The 14,968-nt window shown below is 47.3% G+C and overlaps 1 protein-coding gene across 1 annotated transcript in view; it reads left to right on the top strand.

Annotated features, from left to right (window-relative positions):
- Positions 1-13,907, top strand: part of FABP3 (fatty acid binding protein 3) — a 258,275-nt gene extending 244,368 nt beyond the window's left edge. The window contains exons 4-5 of the mRNA XM_065576966.1: positions 12,964-13,065; positions 13,641-13,907. Coding sequence (XP_065433038.1) covers positions 12,964-13,065; positions 13,641-13,694 — 156 coding nt within the window. The 3' untranslated portion in view covers positions 13,695-13,907. The remainder of the gene's footprint in view (positions 1-12,963; positions 13,066-13,640) is intronic.
- Positions 13,908-14,968: the final 1,061 nt, after the last annotated feature.

The following is a 14,968-nucleotide window of genomic DNA, read 5'->3' as shown; positions in this document are numbered from 1 at the left end:
GGGGGCGTCATTTGAGCTCCCCGCCTCCGGTGCCAAAATGTTGTGGGCCGGCCCTGCCCTTGGGGTAAGTTTGTTGTCTGTTGTGTGTGTGTTTGTGTTTGTTGCGGTGTGCTTGCTGCAGGACTGAAATATACCATGCAGTCTGTTTGTTTGGGGGACTGTGTGCTGACTGTGTGGGTGCTGAGCCTAGTGGCCTGCTAGGCAAGGCTGGGAGCTGAGAGCTTCTTAACGAGGCTTTGATCCCTAATCTCTTTAGCACCCATCAACCCTTAACCAAGGGGCGGAGCTACTCAGGAAAACCAGGGCTAGGAGCTCTTGGTCCTCAGAGACCGCGTACAGGCTTTGGAGGCCAGGGTGGCTGAGATGGAGGAGCTAAGGGAGACAGAGAGGTACATAGATGAGACTTTCCGGGACACAGTAGAACGGTTCCACCCAGTACCGGGTTTATCATGGCACCAGTGGCTCCGTGGCGCCGGGCCCACACTCAGAAGGGGCTCATACCACTCGCTTCCTCCCCTCTCAGTGCGTGGAGCAGCACACTGGTTACCGCAGAGTCCAGCCCCAGAGAACACCTTATCCCCCCACCCCCACCCCACAGGCTCGGCCAGCCCCTGCGGCGAGCAGACCGCCAGCCCCCCCAGCCCCCTGGGATATGATACACTGTTTCAGGGCCCTGATACATTGTATCCCCCCTCCCCCAACCAGAGACAGGCAACAACGTTCCAGACCAGCCTTCACCCTCTGCCCGCAGGGATCCAACCTGGGAGCTGAGAGCCCAAAGTACCCTGGGAGCTGTAGTTCCTTGGCCAGCTCCCTGCCTGGAAAGCTGACCCTGGAGCAGGAAAGGAACTACATCTCCCAGCATTCCCTTGGCTGCTATCAACCAGAAAAGGAGGGGAAGCTGCCGGGGGCTGTTGAGACCTGATGCACGGAGCGTGCTGTGAATGGGGAGCTGGCTGCTAGAAGGGGGTGGTGCTGTGAATGGGGAACATGTAGGCACAAAGAGTAAAAGACGTCCCCAGATTGGATTAGGGAAGCTAGTGGCCTCGGCTGGCAGCCCCCAAAGAAGGAATGAATGGACAGTGTGCCTCTATCTCAGTGGTTCTCAAAGTGTTGTACTGGTGACCCTTTCACATAGCAAGCCTCTGAATGCGACCCTCCCCCCCCCTTATAAATTAAAAACACTTGTTTATATATTCAACACCATTATAAATGCTGGAGGCAAAGCGGGGTTTGGGGTGGAGACTGATAAGTCTATCTGAAGCCTAGCAAGCGTCAGAGTTATGTGGACCCCACCAGGAGAAGTTAAAATGATAAGTAAGGAAGGGAAGGCTCTACTAGAGGACCTGGGCAGCTTTAGATACCAGGCACACAGGAGGATGTGACTCAGTTTCCACTTCTGAGCCAAGGAAGCAGAAATTGGCTTTTCCGTTCCAGATTTATCTAACATTCAGAAAGGGAATCTAGCACCTGCCTTCCAGATTTACATCCTCAAAGTTCAGGAGCGCTCAAGTTCAATTTGGGCCACTCTCTGTTACTTCATTTCTCCCAAGTCAAATATTGACCCACTGTAAATTTCTGTAGAAAAAATAGGATAAAATTGAGCAACAAATGTTGGCATCTTCCCAATGCTAACTAGGACCAGAATTGCTATTTTCAACCATTGCCCTTTTTTTAGTTTTGTTTCCCGTAAAAACATAAAAAGAAGATGACAAGTTCTCCACAGAAACTAAGATTTCAACAACAGCAAAGGCACTTCAACTTTTCCTCATTATGTGGGACAGTCATACAATATGGATCCAGATATCCTCCAATCACACAAACTGAAAATTGTTCCACTTTACTGCAGGTCTATAACCATGCAGGAACCAGTCCTGTGTTCTATGCACATCCAACATTCCTACTGAATTCAGAAGTGCCTTGCTTTTGTAACCACACCACCTGATATTTTCAGACCTTGTGAGCTAAGCACGTTTACATTTAGAAGTGGAGTGGGAGACCTCTCAGAAAAAGTTACGTGTTGCAGGGGGTGTTGATTATTCCACCCCTAGTCTGACAGCCTCTGTGCTGTTGAGGAGGATGAAAGTCTAAGGCTAGGTCTACACTACCCGCCTGAATCGGCGGGTAGAAATAGATTTCTCGGGGATTGAATTATCGCGTCTCGCCGGGTAGGAGGTAGGAGTAAGCGCCGTCGACGGGGAGCCGCGGAGGTCGATTTTGCCGCCGTCCTCACAGCGGGATAAGTCGGCTCCGATACGTTGAATTCAGCTACACTATTCACGTAGCTGAACTTGCATATCTTAAATCGACACCCCCCCCCCCCGTAGTGAAGACCTGCCCTAAGGGAAGGAGAACATCCAACTGGAGCAGAGGGAAACGATCCCATAGTTGGGACCCTCCTCCCAGATGATGATGTGGTTTCCTCTCGCACTGAGGATACCTCTCCGGGGGGAGGGAATTCCAGTTATTAGGAAGAGACAGGCATTAGTAATGGATGATTCGATCATTAGAAACATAGATCGCTGGGTTTGCGATGACCAGGAGAACAGTATGGTGACTTGCCTACCTGGTGCGAAGGTTGCAGATCTCTTGAGACATCTACATAGGCTTATGTAGTGCTGGGGAGGAGCCGGTGGTCGTGGTACATGTAGGTACCAATGACATAGGGAAGGATAGGAGAGACGTCCTGGAGGCCAAGTTTAGGCTGTGAGGTAAGAGATTGAAGTCCAGGACCTCCATTGTAGCATTCTCTGAAATGCTTCCAGTTCCACGCGCAGGGCCAGTTAGACAGGCAGAACTGCAGGGTTTCAATGCGTAGATGAGATGATGGTATAAGGAGGAGAGGTTTAGATTTATTAGGAACTGGGGAAACTTTTGGGAAAGGGGGTGCCTATACAGGAAGGATGGGCTTCACCTAAACCAAAGTGGAACCAGACTGCTGACGCTTAAAATTAAAAAGGTCATAGAGCAGTTTTTAAATTAAGGGCTGCGGGAAAGCCGACAGGTGCAGAGGAGCATGTAGTTTGGACATCCCTTAGAGGAGGATCTATAAATGGAGATTCCCTATGTCTTAATAAGGAGGAGAGGATGGAAGGTGATAAAATACAGGTAGGATCTGATGAGAAACAGTCAAATGAAAAAAAAGTCCCATTCAATTACATCATGTAATGGCAAGCAGCTAAAAAGTGACAGGTTTTTAAAGTGCTTATATACCAATGCTAGGAGTCTAAATAATAAGATGGGTGAACTAGAGTGCCTCGTATTAAATTAGGATATTAATATAACAGGCATCACAGAAACTTGGTGGAATGAGGATAATCAATGGGACACAGTAATACCAGTGTGCAAAATATATCGGAACGACAGAACAGGTCATGCTGGTGGGGGAGTGGCACTATGTGTGAAAGAAAGCGTAGAATCAAACAAAGTAAAAATCGTAAATGAACCAAACTGTACCATAGAATCTCTATGGATAGTAATTCCATGCTTGAATAATAAGAATATAGCAGTAGAGATATATTACCGACCACCTGACCAGGATGGTGATAGTGACTGTGAAATGCTCAGGGAGATTAGAATAAAAAACCCAATAATAATGGGGGGATTTCAACTATCCCCATATTGACTGGGTACATGTCACCTCAGGACGGGATGCAGAGATAAAGTTTCTTGACACCTTAAATGACTGCTGCTTGGAGCAGCTAGTCCTGGAACCCACAAGAGGTGAGGCAATTCTTGATTTAGTCCTAAGTGGAGCACAGGATCAGGTCCAAGAGGTGAATATAGCTGAACACTTGGTAATAATGACCATAATATAATTAAATTTAACATCCCTGTGGCGGGGAAAACTCCACAGCAGCCCAACACCGTAGCATTTAATTTCAGAAAGGGGAACTACACAAAAATGAGGACATTTTTAAACAGACATTAAAACGTACAGCACCAAAAGTAAAATCTCTGCAAGCTGCATGGAAACTTCTCAAAGACATCATAATAAAGGCTCAACTTAAATGTATCCCCCAAATTAAAAAAACATCGTAAGAGAACCAAAAAAGAGCCACCATGGCTAAACAACAAAGTAAAAGAAGCAGTGAGAGGCAAAAAAGCATCCTTTAAAAAGTGGAAGTTAAATCCTAGGAGGAAATAGGAAGTAGCATACATTTTGGCAAATGAAGTGTAAAAATATAATTAGCAAGGCCAAAAAAGAATGTGAAGAACAGCTAGCCAAAGGCTCAAAAAGTAACAGCAAAAACATTTTTAAGTACATGAGAAGCAGGAAGTCTGCTAAATAACCAGTGGGGCCTCAGACAATCAAGATGCTAAAGGCGCACTCAAGGACGATAAGGCCATTGTGGAAAAACTGAATGAATTCTTTGCATCAGTCTTCATGGTTGAGGTTGTTAGGGAGATTCCCAAACCCGGGCCATTCCTTTTAGGTGACAAATCTGAGGAACTGTCCCAGATTGAGGTGTCATTAGGGGAGGTTTTGGAACAAATCGATAAACTAAACAGTAATAAGTCACCAGGACCAGATGGTATTCCCCCAAGAGTTCTAAAGGAACTCAAATGTGAAATTGCAGGACTACTAACTGTCGTCTGTATCCTATCATTTAAATCAGCTTCTGTACCAAATGACTGGAGGATAGCTTATGTAACGCTGTGACCAGGGTCCTAGTGGGGAGCCAGCTATGGTCACTCAATTAGGGTGAACTGCAAAGAATGGGGCAGCCAAACTCCAAAAAGCTGGTGGATATTCCAATACTTAGATTCACCAAGCCAGCATAAAACAGCTTCTGTATTACCTTACTGGTTACTCAGAAATCCAAACAACAGTTTCCCTTAAAGTGACAGTTCCTCAGATTTGTCACCTAAATCAGGACCCAAGGATCTTTGTTCCTCCACCTTGTCCCCTGACTGCCCCCTCCTGGGACCCCTGCCACTAACTGCCCCCTAGGACTCCACCCCCTATCTAAGCCTCCCTGCTTCTTGTCCCCTGACTGCCCCCTCCTGGGAACCCCCCACTCCTGCTGCCGCCGAGCATGTTCCCCGGCCTGTTGTCCCCGCTGGAAACAGCTCCCGCGGCGCCGGGTTCCAAGCTGCATGGGGCAACGGGGCCACAGGAAGGGTCCCCCAGTGGCCGGGGGGTCCCCGCCTGCGAAGGAAGCCAGAGCCCCCCCACCCACCCCCCGCCCGAGCTCGCTACAATGTAGCCGGGGCAGCTGGGCTGCGCTGCGGACCCGGCGGATCGTGCTGGGGCCGGGCGGACCCTGGCTTATGCCTCCCTATTTCCCTGGACATGTCCGGCTTTTTGGAAATTCCCCCCGGACGGGGATTTGAGCACCAAAAAGCCGGACATGTCCAGGGAAATCCGGACGTATGGTAACCCTAACCATCATAGGCTGACAGGCTTCTTCTGTCTGCTTTACAAACAGAAAAGAGCACACATGGCTGTTCACGGACAATTGCTTGGAGATTGGGCTAGCTCCCTTCATGGGCAAGTCATTACCCCTAACAGTCACAGGAGTATTTCCTTCACTGTGACAATTCTCCTCTCTGGTAACAGGTAAGGTGTAGGGATACTCATCTTGCCTTCCCAAACTGCTGATTAGACAAAGCCATCAGCTCAGAAGGCTGCCTCTGCTCATCTAAACTTTCTTTGCCTTCCCCTCCCTTAACAGATAAACTGCTGTTTTCAACAAATAGTGTCTTATTACACTGAGCTACTTTAAGCACATCACTTTTACCTGGGTCAGGCTTACTTTTCCAAGCTTTACTAGCCAACAATTTATCACTCACCAAGAATGCGCCCTTTTCTTCCTCAGTTAGGGCTTTAACCTGACCATCAACTTTAATCTGCTTTAGAAAAACCTTTTCCCCATAAATGAGCTCTCTTTGTGCTTCATCTAATTCCAGATTTACTTCTGAGATATCAGACAGACATTCAGAAACTTCATTCACGTATGCTTCAACTGCTTCTTTGCACAGACAAACAGCCATCTTCCTCAGACAAACATTTGGAGAAACCCTCCATAGGCAAATCTTTGCCCCTAGTAGACACAGGTTCAGGACCATTTCTTTCCTGTGACTGGTTTATGTCATCAACTTGACTGAACAAAGTTTTAATATCATCCCCAATCAAAAGATCCTTAGGCAATAACTTCCTTCCACCAGCTATAACTTCATGTTTAACACCATTCCAGTCAAGATGGATTCTGGCTAAAGTCACACGTACAGTAATCATAGAGGATTACAAAATTCACACTCTTATTTGATAACTAATCTTCCTCTTTGACAAGATCTGCTTTAACAAGAGTGATGTTAGAAGCTGTAATTTGCCCTAAACAGCTTTTCCCATTGACTTTTACATTCTCTGCACAAGTTATGGGGTTACCTTCACCTGAGCTCACAGTAAAAACATTTACATGAAAGGTGGCAGTGTTGGGGTACATTTGGTTACACACAGACAACTGCTTAGAGTCAAACAACATACCAACATTGTTACAAACTGGATAGATTTTATCCCCATCTTTGCTGTTGAGAGGAGCTGGCTTTTCAGGATTATACAATTCCTGTTGTTCCTTTATTGTTTTGCGTTTGAGCTTAAGTCTATCCACTTCTGCCTTAGCTTCTAGTTCCTGCAATCGAATATCCGCCATTCTTTGTTCATGTTCAAAACACAGGTGTTCTCTTTCAGTAGCTTCTCCTTCCGAACAGCTTCTCCTTCCATATCAGCTATTTTTTGCTTTTGTACAAGTTCTAGCTGCTGGTTTCTCCCTGCAAGCACTTTCGCTGGGTCTGCTTCCTTATTACTGGCAATTAACAGATTTTTCAATTCCTGATCTGGGGCCTTTTTCTTAAAAGACAACCCCCTCTGTGAGCACAATTCTTCCAGGCTTTTTCTGTCAGGATCTCAATCATGGGTCACTCACTGTAACTGATTTTTACCCTTAAGCTCTCCAATATCAAAATTAAATTTTGACAAGCGTGTAGTTCTGATCCAAAAACCCAATTAACCCATGGTAATGGGTATCCAAGCGTAACTATGCCACTGTGACCGGGGTCCTAGTGGGGAGCCAGCTACAGTCACTCAATTAGGGTGAACTGAAAAGAATGGGGCAGCCAAACCCCAAAAAGCTGGTGTATATTCCAATACTTCGATTCACCAAGCCAGCATAAAACAGATTCTTTATTACCTCACTGGTTACTCAGAAGTCCAAACAACAGTTTCCCTTAAAGCAGTGGTTCTCAAACTGGGGGGCAGGACCCCTCAGGGCGTCACAAAGTTATTACATGGGGGGTCGCGAGCTGTCAGCCTTCACCCCAAACCCCGCTTTGCCTCCAGCATTTATAATGGTGTTAAATATATTAAAAAGTGTTTTTAATTTATAAGGGGGGGGGGTCGCACTCAGAAGCTTGCTATGCGAAAGGGGTCACCAGTAAAAAAGTTTGAGAATCACTGCCTTAAAGTGATCCAGCCTCAGGCCTCCATCCAGGTACCCACGTCAAATATGATGAAAATTTCTGTAAATCTTATTTCATCATATAAAAGAAAAGGTTCTACAAACCCCAGAGGATTGGACACATCACCTCCCAGGTTAATGAATGTTTCAGATCTTACCCAAATACATACTACAGCCAATTCTTATTAACCGAACTAAATTTATTAAAAAAAAAAGAGTCTGGTTAAAAGATCAATATACACAAAGACATGAGTTCAATTCATTGAGGTGCAGATTCATAGCAGAGATGGTGAGCTTCGTAGTTGCAAAGAGTGCCTTTGGAATTCAGTGCATAGGTTATAGTCCAATGTCCAAATCTCACATTCAGGGTGGACCAGCATAACTGGGACCTCAGTCTTGTGACTCAAACTTCCCCTGATGAAGCCAAAGCGGATCTGAGATGACAGAATCAGGACCCAAGGATCTTTTATACAATTCATGTCTTTTGACAAGTTGCGAGTTCCTCGCGGAACAAAAGGTAATTAGGATGACTTTGAAGGAAGTCCATCATCGGTACTTAGCTATAGAATTAACATAAGGCAATTTGCTTGTTCCTCCACCATTCACAGATTATTTGCTATCCATTTCAAAGAGAGATGAATACCGAGGTATCCCGTGTTTACAATTCATTTAAATGCTAGGATCTTCCTTTGACCTCTGAATTATCAGAATAGGGCATAGACAGGGACTGTTGATTACATTGTTGACCCTACTCATACATATGTAAATATACAAAACCATAAACATTATCTCCCCACATGTCTTCTGTGGGTTATTTATTTTGCAGGACGCTTAACCCATGCATCTCAGATGCCAATTTTTAAAAAGGGCTCCAGAGGAGACCCCGGCAATTACAGACCGGTAAGCGTGATTTCAATACTGGGCAAACTGGTTGAAACTATAGTAAAGAACAAAATTGTCAGACACATAGATGAACATAATTTGTTGAGGAAGAATCAAGGTGGTTTTCGTAAAGGGAAATCATGCCTCACCGATCTACTAGAATTCTTGAGGTGGTCAGCAAGTATGTGGACAAGGGGGATCCAGTGGATATGGTGTATTTAGATTTTCAGAAAGCCTTTGACAAGGTCTCTCACCGAAGGCTCTTAAGCAAAGTAAGCTGTCATGGAATAAGAGGGCAGTCCTCTTATGGATTGGTAACTGGTTAAAAGGTAGGAAACAAAGGGTAGGAATAAATTATCAGTTTTCAGAATGGAGAGGTAAATAGTGGTGTCCCCCAGGGGTCTGTACTGGGACCAGTCCTATTTAACATATTCATAAATGATCTGGAAAAAGGGGTATACAGTGAGGTGGCAAAATTTGCAGAAGGTACAAAACTACTCAAGATAGTTAAGTCCCAGGCAGACTGCGAAGAGCTACAAAAGGATCTCTCAAAACTGGGTGACTGGGCAATAAAACAGCAGATGAAATTCAATATTGATAAATGCAACGTAATGCACATTGGAAAACATAATCCCAACTATACATATAAAATGATGGGGTCTAAATTAGCTGTTACCACTCAAGAAAGAGATCTTGGTATCATTGTGGATAGTTCTCTGAAAACATCCACTCAATGTGCAGCGGCAGTCAAAAAAGTGAACAGAATGTTGGGAATCATTAAGAAAGGGATAGATAATAAGGCAGAAAATATCATATTGCTGCTATATAAATCCTTGGTACGCCCTCACCTTGAATACTGCGTGCAGATGTGGTCGCCCCATCTCAAAAAAGATATATTGGACTTGGAAAAGGTTCAGAAAAGGGCAACAAAAATTATTAGAGGTATGGAACGGCTGCCGTATGAGGAGAGATTAATAAGACTGGAACTTTTCAACTTGGAAAAGAGACAACTAAGGAGGGATATGATAGAGGTCTATAAAATCATGACTGGTGTGGAGAAAGTGAATAAAGAAATGTTATTTACTCTTTCTCCTAACACAAGAACTAGGGCCACTAAATAAAATTAATAGGCAGCAGGTTTAAAACAAACAAAAGGAAGTATTTCACACAACACAGTCAACCTGTGGAACTCCTTGCCAGAGGATGTTGTGAAGGCCAAGACTATAACAAGGTTCAAAAAAGAACTAGATAAATTCATGGAGGATAGGTCCATGAATGGCTATTAGCCAGGATGGACAGGGATGGTGTCCTTAGCCTCTGTTTGTCAGAAGCTGGAAATGGATGGCAGGGGCTGGATCACTTGTTGATTACCTGTTCTGTTCATTCCCTTGGGGGCACCTGGCATTGGCCACTGTCGGAAGACAGGATACTGGGCTAGATGGATCTTTGGTCGGACCCAGTATGGCCATTCTTATGTTCTTATGACAAAGGATCTGTGCTGAGCAGTGGTAAGAAGCTCAGGGCTTGGAAGAGGAGAGTCGGCTAGGAATGGAATCAATCATCAGGGACAAGCGTTTAGGGGGCTGAGGAGAGCGATTAAGGAAAGCCCCAGTTCTGGGCAGGTGCTGCTGTCTGGAAGGGTTTGCACCAGCGGGAGATGGGGATTGGGTGGGACAGTCCAAGGGGCAAACAGAGGATAGCATTTGGGGAAGGGATTTCCCTAATGATGAGATCTGCAAGGCTGGGGACTCATTTCCTGGGGGTTGGGGAGCCCTGTTCCTTAGGACGCTCAAAGCTACCCTATACAGATCTTCCAGCTATACAGCCGGGAACAACCCTGCTGTGGTCCCCACCTCCTGGAGAGGGATGGCAGGGGAATGATGCTGCTTTCACTGCGATCAGGAGTGGGCTGACCAGATCTCTGCCATCTCTAGGTCCTAGGATCTGTAAAGCTTCCCCGAAAAGTGCTGTGAAACATCACACAGAGGCCCCCTGTCCCACCCAGCTGCTGCACCGTTCCTCTCCCTTGCCTTTGTGGAGCCTTCTACCCTCTGCCCTGTGCTCCCACCTTGGGAGAGGGCAAGTCTTATATCCCCCAGGTGCCTGCCACCTGGAGCGCCACAAGGTTAGGAGGCCACCTTCTCTAGTGGGAACATGCCTGCAGCTAGTGGGTGGCCCAGACCAGGGAAGGGAGCAGTGGGGCAGGATCACCAGAGAGAAGGGGCTTGATGGGGGCCTCAGATTTAAGGATTGGCAGCCGGGAGCCATGGAACAATCTTGGGGGCTCAGCAAGGAGTTTAGAGAGCCCCAGAGGTGCCTCCCAGAACATCCCAGGAGCGTGGCTGGGGGTAGCCGCATCCTACTGAGATGGGGTTCCTGGAGCTGAGTACTCCCCAAGCATTGGGGTGCTGGAAAGCAGGAGCTGAGTCCTGCAGCCCGAGCCCATCCCTGCAGGCATGGAAGAGGAAAGTTTTTCTTGCAAACACGTGCAGAAGGGGGCAGAGTGACACCGGGACAGCAGCAGGAGGGGGATTTGCAGCCCGTCTCCAGAGGGCAGGAGGCTCTCTGGCCTGATATGGACCTGGCTTGGCCTCACATCACCTGATTGCACAGGGGTTCCCTGGCTGTTTGGACAAGAGAATGGTCACGCTGACCTTAACCATGGCCAGGCCTGGCTGTTAGGTCAGCATCAACACAAGATGCTGTGTAAACACAGCCTTGCAGGCAGGGGCAGGTGGAGGGAACAATCAGGCTTTAATTACACTGCTCAGAAACCCAGCCGAGACACTGTGACCCGAGCCCCCCGCCCGTCCATCAGCATCTCGTCGGGAGATGAAATTCAGCCTCTACGGCTCCTGTTCCCAAGGCAAAACTGGCTCAAATGGGCAACCAGCTCAGCACTGATTAAATAAAGAGGCCTCCGGGATTCGATCCTCTCTGAACAGCCCAAGCAGCTCTGAGGAGGCGGTGAAGCACACAGAGATAACGAAGCCATGGCCACTCACACACCAATGCCACAGCTATCACCAGGACCATCAGTCCTTGGGGCCTGAGCTAAGGGTGAGCGTTATTAGCTGGCTGTTCTAGACGCTGAGTGTAAAGAATAGCGAAACCTTTGCTCATTGGCCCCAGTGGACCTCTGAGTCATCCGCCTGCACCCCCTCCCTCCCACCCACACCAGGGAGGTGAAGAGCTGCCTGTCTGACTCATCCTGGGAGTCAGAGCAGGGGGGAGGTCACTCAAGCACCAACTCTATTATAAGAGACAGACTGGCTCCCTGAGGGCGGGCTAGCAACCAAGGCTGAAAAGCCCTGGGATTAGGTGTTTCAGGACAGGGTTTGCATTTGTAATTGAAGTCTTGCCTTGGGGCTTTGTCAGGTTAGAGTGAAGGCCACACCAGGGGAGGGCAGGTTTGGACAATCCCCTGCTCACTGTGGGAGCGGCAGTAGAACTGCACCTTTTCCCATCAGCCACGGTGAACAGACACACCTGTCTTCCAAACCCCACCCAACTTCTGCTCTGGTCTCCAGCAGTTTGGGCTCCCCCTTCCTTATCCAAACCAATGTGGCCACCCCCAAACTCTCGCATAACAACAGCAGCACCCCCCACCAGATCTCCTGAGAGTTTATTTCCCCTGGACATTAATCAGCCCCTTCAATTTAAGGTTGAGGCGAGAGAACCCCCAGATGGGACTAAAGGGTAGGAAAGACTCCCTCCTCCTCCTCCCTTTTTTGGCATTAACTCACCAAGGAAATTCATGTCAAGATGCACTATATTAAACTCAGGGTCAGTTCTAGGGTCCCATGATTGGGGGAGGGGGGGGGGGGTATTTTGAGGCCCCTGGACATCACTATTTAAAAAACAACCTACCTTCCAGAAGTCCAGGGGTTGGTGAAACTCCTGAAAAATCTTGGATTTTAAGAGTTTACAAATAAAATTTAGCTCCGGTGTCAATATTTTGCTGTGATTTCAAATGTATATAAAAGGATGAAAACTCTCCCATCTGCCACTGTTCACTGCTTTACACTGAACAACTTGGTTCATATTTTAGCCTCTCTCACAATTTAGGACCCTTTGATGATCTTTTTTTGGGGAGGTGGGGGTGGGATGACCCCTTTGCTACCCAGTCGCTCCAGGCCTGATTAAAATCTCTCTCTTTGCCACCATGACTGTCCCTGTAAACTAATTCTAGCAGCTGGGAGGGCAGGGTCCTTTCTCTCTGCAGCCACCAAGAAACTTCTTTTGTACAAGCCACCAAAATACAGCTGCTGGGATGGCCGGGCGAATGGCCTGCCCTACTCTAGCTGCAGCAATGAACAGCCAAGCATCAGTGAGATCTAAAAATCCCCACCTCCAGCCCTGACTTAATTCTGATGGCTCTTTCTGCAGTGACACCACCCTGCCTGCACCGCTTCCTTGATGTTACAGTTCCCAGGCATTCACCCCTTTGAGAGACATGAAAGGTCCTGCTGACCGGATTCAAGGGCAAATCCTTGGGGAGGTGCGAGCAGAGACACTGCGTGTGCCTGAACCTTAAGCCCACGAAGGATCTGATTACCCCATTTTAAACCACTTGTGCTGCTCCTACGCTATGCCCTTTGATCTCTCTCTCCCCCTGCAGTCTCTCGTGACGCTGGATGGAGGAAAACTTATCCATGTGCAGAAATGGGATGGAAAGGAGACGACGTTAGTCCGAGAACTGGAGGATGGGAAGTTAATTCTGGTAAGAGGGCAAAAGTATTCCTAGGATCTGCTAACGGCACCTGCCTTTCCATCACTCAAGATATTGCCAATCAGTAGGTGGCATCGGATAAACGTAGGGGTTGTCTACAGCGGTAAGTTGTAACTGCTTTAACTAGCCCTGTTAAAGCACTACAAAGCCCCTTGTGTGGAAGAAGCGACATCAGTATAAAGGTGCATATTCCCTTACAGGAAAGAGAAATAGCTATACTGGTAATAAGGTACATTTATACCAGCATATATCAGGGTGGTACCGATATAAATATACACTCTGAATCCACAGTTAAACCAGTCCAACAAGCGTAGACCAGGCCTTGGACGGGTTAGAAGAACCAGAAAAGCTGGCTAAATATCTGTCCTACAGGGATAGCTTAAAAGCGGAGAGAGAAGCTAGGGGCAGATCTCAAGAACTATTAATTCCCAGAAATCCAGTCAAATCCCTGCCCTGCGGTGAATGCCTGACAGAACCTGCTGGGGGGAAAGTCAGCTGTGAAGCTCCTGGCGAGGGACTGACCCCAAATCCTCCTCTAACCTCCCTTGTTTTGTTTCTGATTCCAGACTCTCACCCTGGGCACTGTTATCTGCACTCGCACCTATGAAAAGGCAACATAGACACCAGCTCTCTGCTGATCACCTGGTGCTGAACTCACTGAATTGCCTATTTCCCCCCCACGTTTTGTATTCAATTTAATATGTGAGCATGGAGCCAGTGCAGGCGAGCCCTCCCCTTCTGCCCGCGACTCTGCTTTCTGTGGTACTGTGGGTTTTTTTTTTTTTAAATCTTGTAAGACCCCATGTGGAAAATAATAAACCAAAGTTGTTTCAGATTGGTGTCTGGCTTGCTCTGGGAAAGGCTCACAAGCCGTCTCCATACCAGGACTAATTTTCAGCACCTCTAGCTATGGGCCTCACTCTGCTCTGGGCAAGCTGGGTGGGTGGGCATGGGGTGGGTTCTGCTTAGGTAATTAGGGTGACCAGACAGCAAATGTGAAAAATCGGGACAGAGGTGGGGGGTAATAGGAGCCTATATAAGAAAAAGACCCAAAAATCGGGACTGTCCCTATAAAATCGGGACATCTGGTCACCCTATAGGTAATACTGCAGGCTTTGGACTTGCAGAGACCAACAAACCCTAGCAAGGAAGTCAGATCAGCTTAATACAGCCTTCGCTTCCAGGCTCGCTGGGCAGCCAGGGTGGAACAAATGTTTTTTCAAAAATTCTAGATTTTTCCTGGGAGGGAAAGGCTGTTTTCTAGCCAGCTTCAGTTGTAGCCCTGCTCAGAGCAGGTCAAACCAGCCTGATGGTTAAAATGTCAGTAGCCCCTGCTGGCCTCTCTACTAGTGCTCCCACCAGTGGAAAAACAACAGGATAGGATAGAGACATACGGCTTCAATACACCTACTCCACAACACTCTAGTCATTGAGCGACCAAACACTGTTTAATCTTGGATCAGTCCCTCCACCATCTTCTTTCAATCCCCCTCCAGTTTGCCAATTAGCTGAGCAGCAGCTGGGTCTCTTAGGATCACACGCTAGCTGCTAGATTCAAGGGTCCGCAAAAACAAAGGGATGCTGCTACTCGCCTGGCTACAGCTCCACAAGTCTCTCCAACTCCCTCCCCATTCCAGCTCCATGAGTCGTCTCTGCTCACATTTTGCATTACACTCCCTCTAGTGGCCTTGGCCGGAGGCAGAACTGCAGCTAAGGAAGGAGAAAAACATTTTCCCAGGGCTGACTTACCTTTAAGCAGCCTGTTCAGGCAACTCACATTTCTACTACTCTGGGGAAAGTTGGATCCAAATGCAGACATAACAGGCACTGTTCCTGTTTGTTTTGTAACCAGGCAGCTCCAAGGATGCCACTGTGGTTTAAAAAGACAGTGTTC

Source organism: Chrysemys picta, chromosome 23 (assembly GCF_011386835.1).
Source record: "Chrysemys picta bellii isolate R12L10 chromosome 23, ASM1138683v2, whole genome shotgun sequence".
Lineage (NCBI taxonomy): Eukaryota > Metazoa > Chordata > Testudines > Emydidae > Chrysemys > Chrysemys picta.
This window is presented reverse-complemented; position numbering and strand designations above follow the sequence as displayed.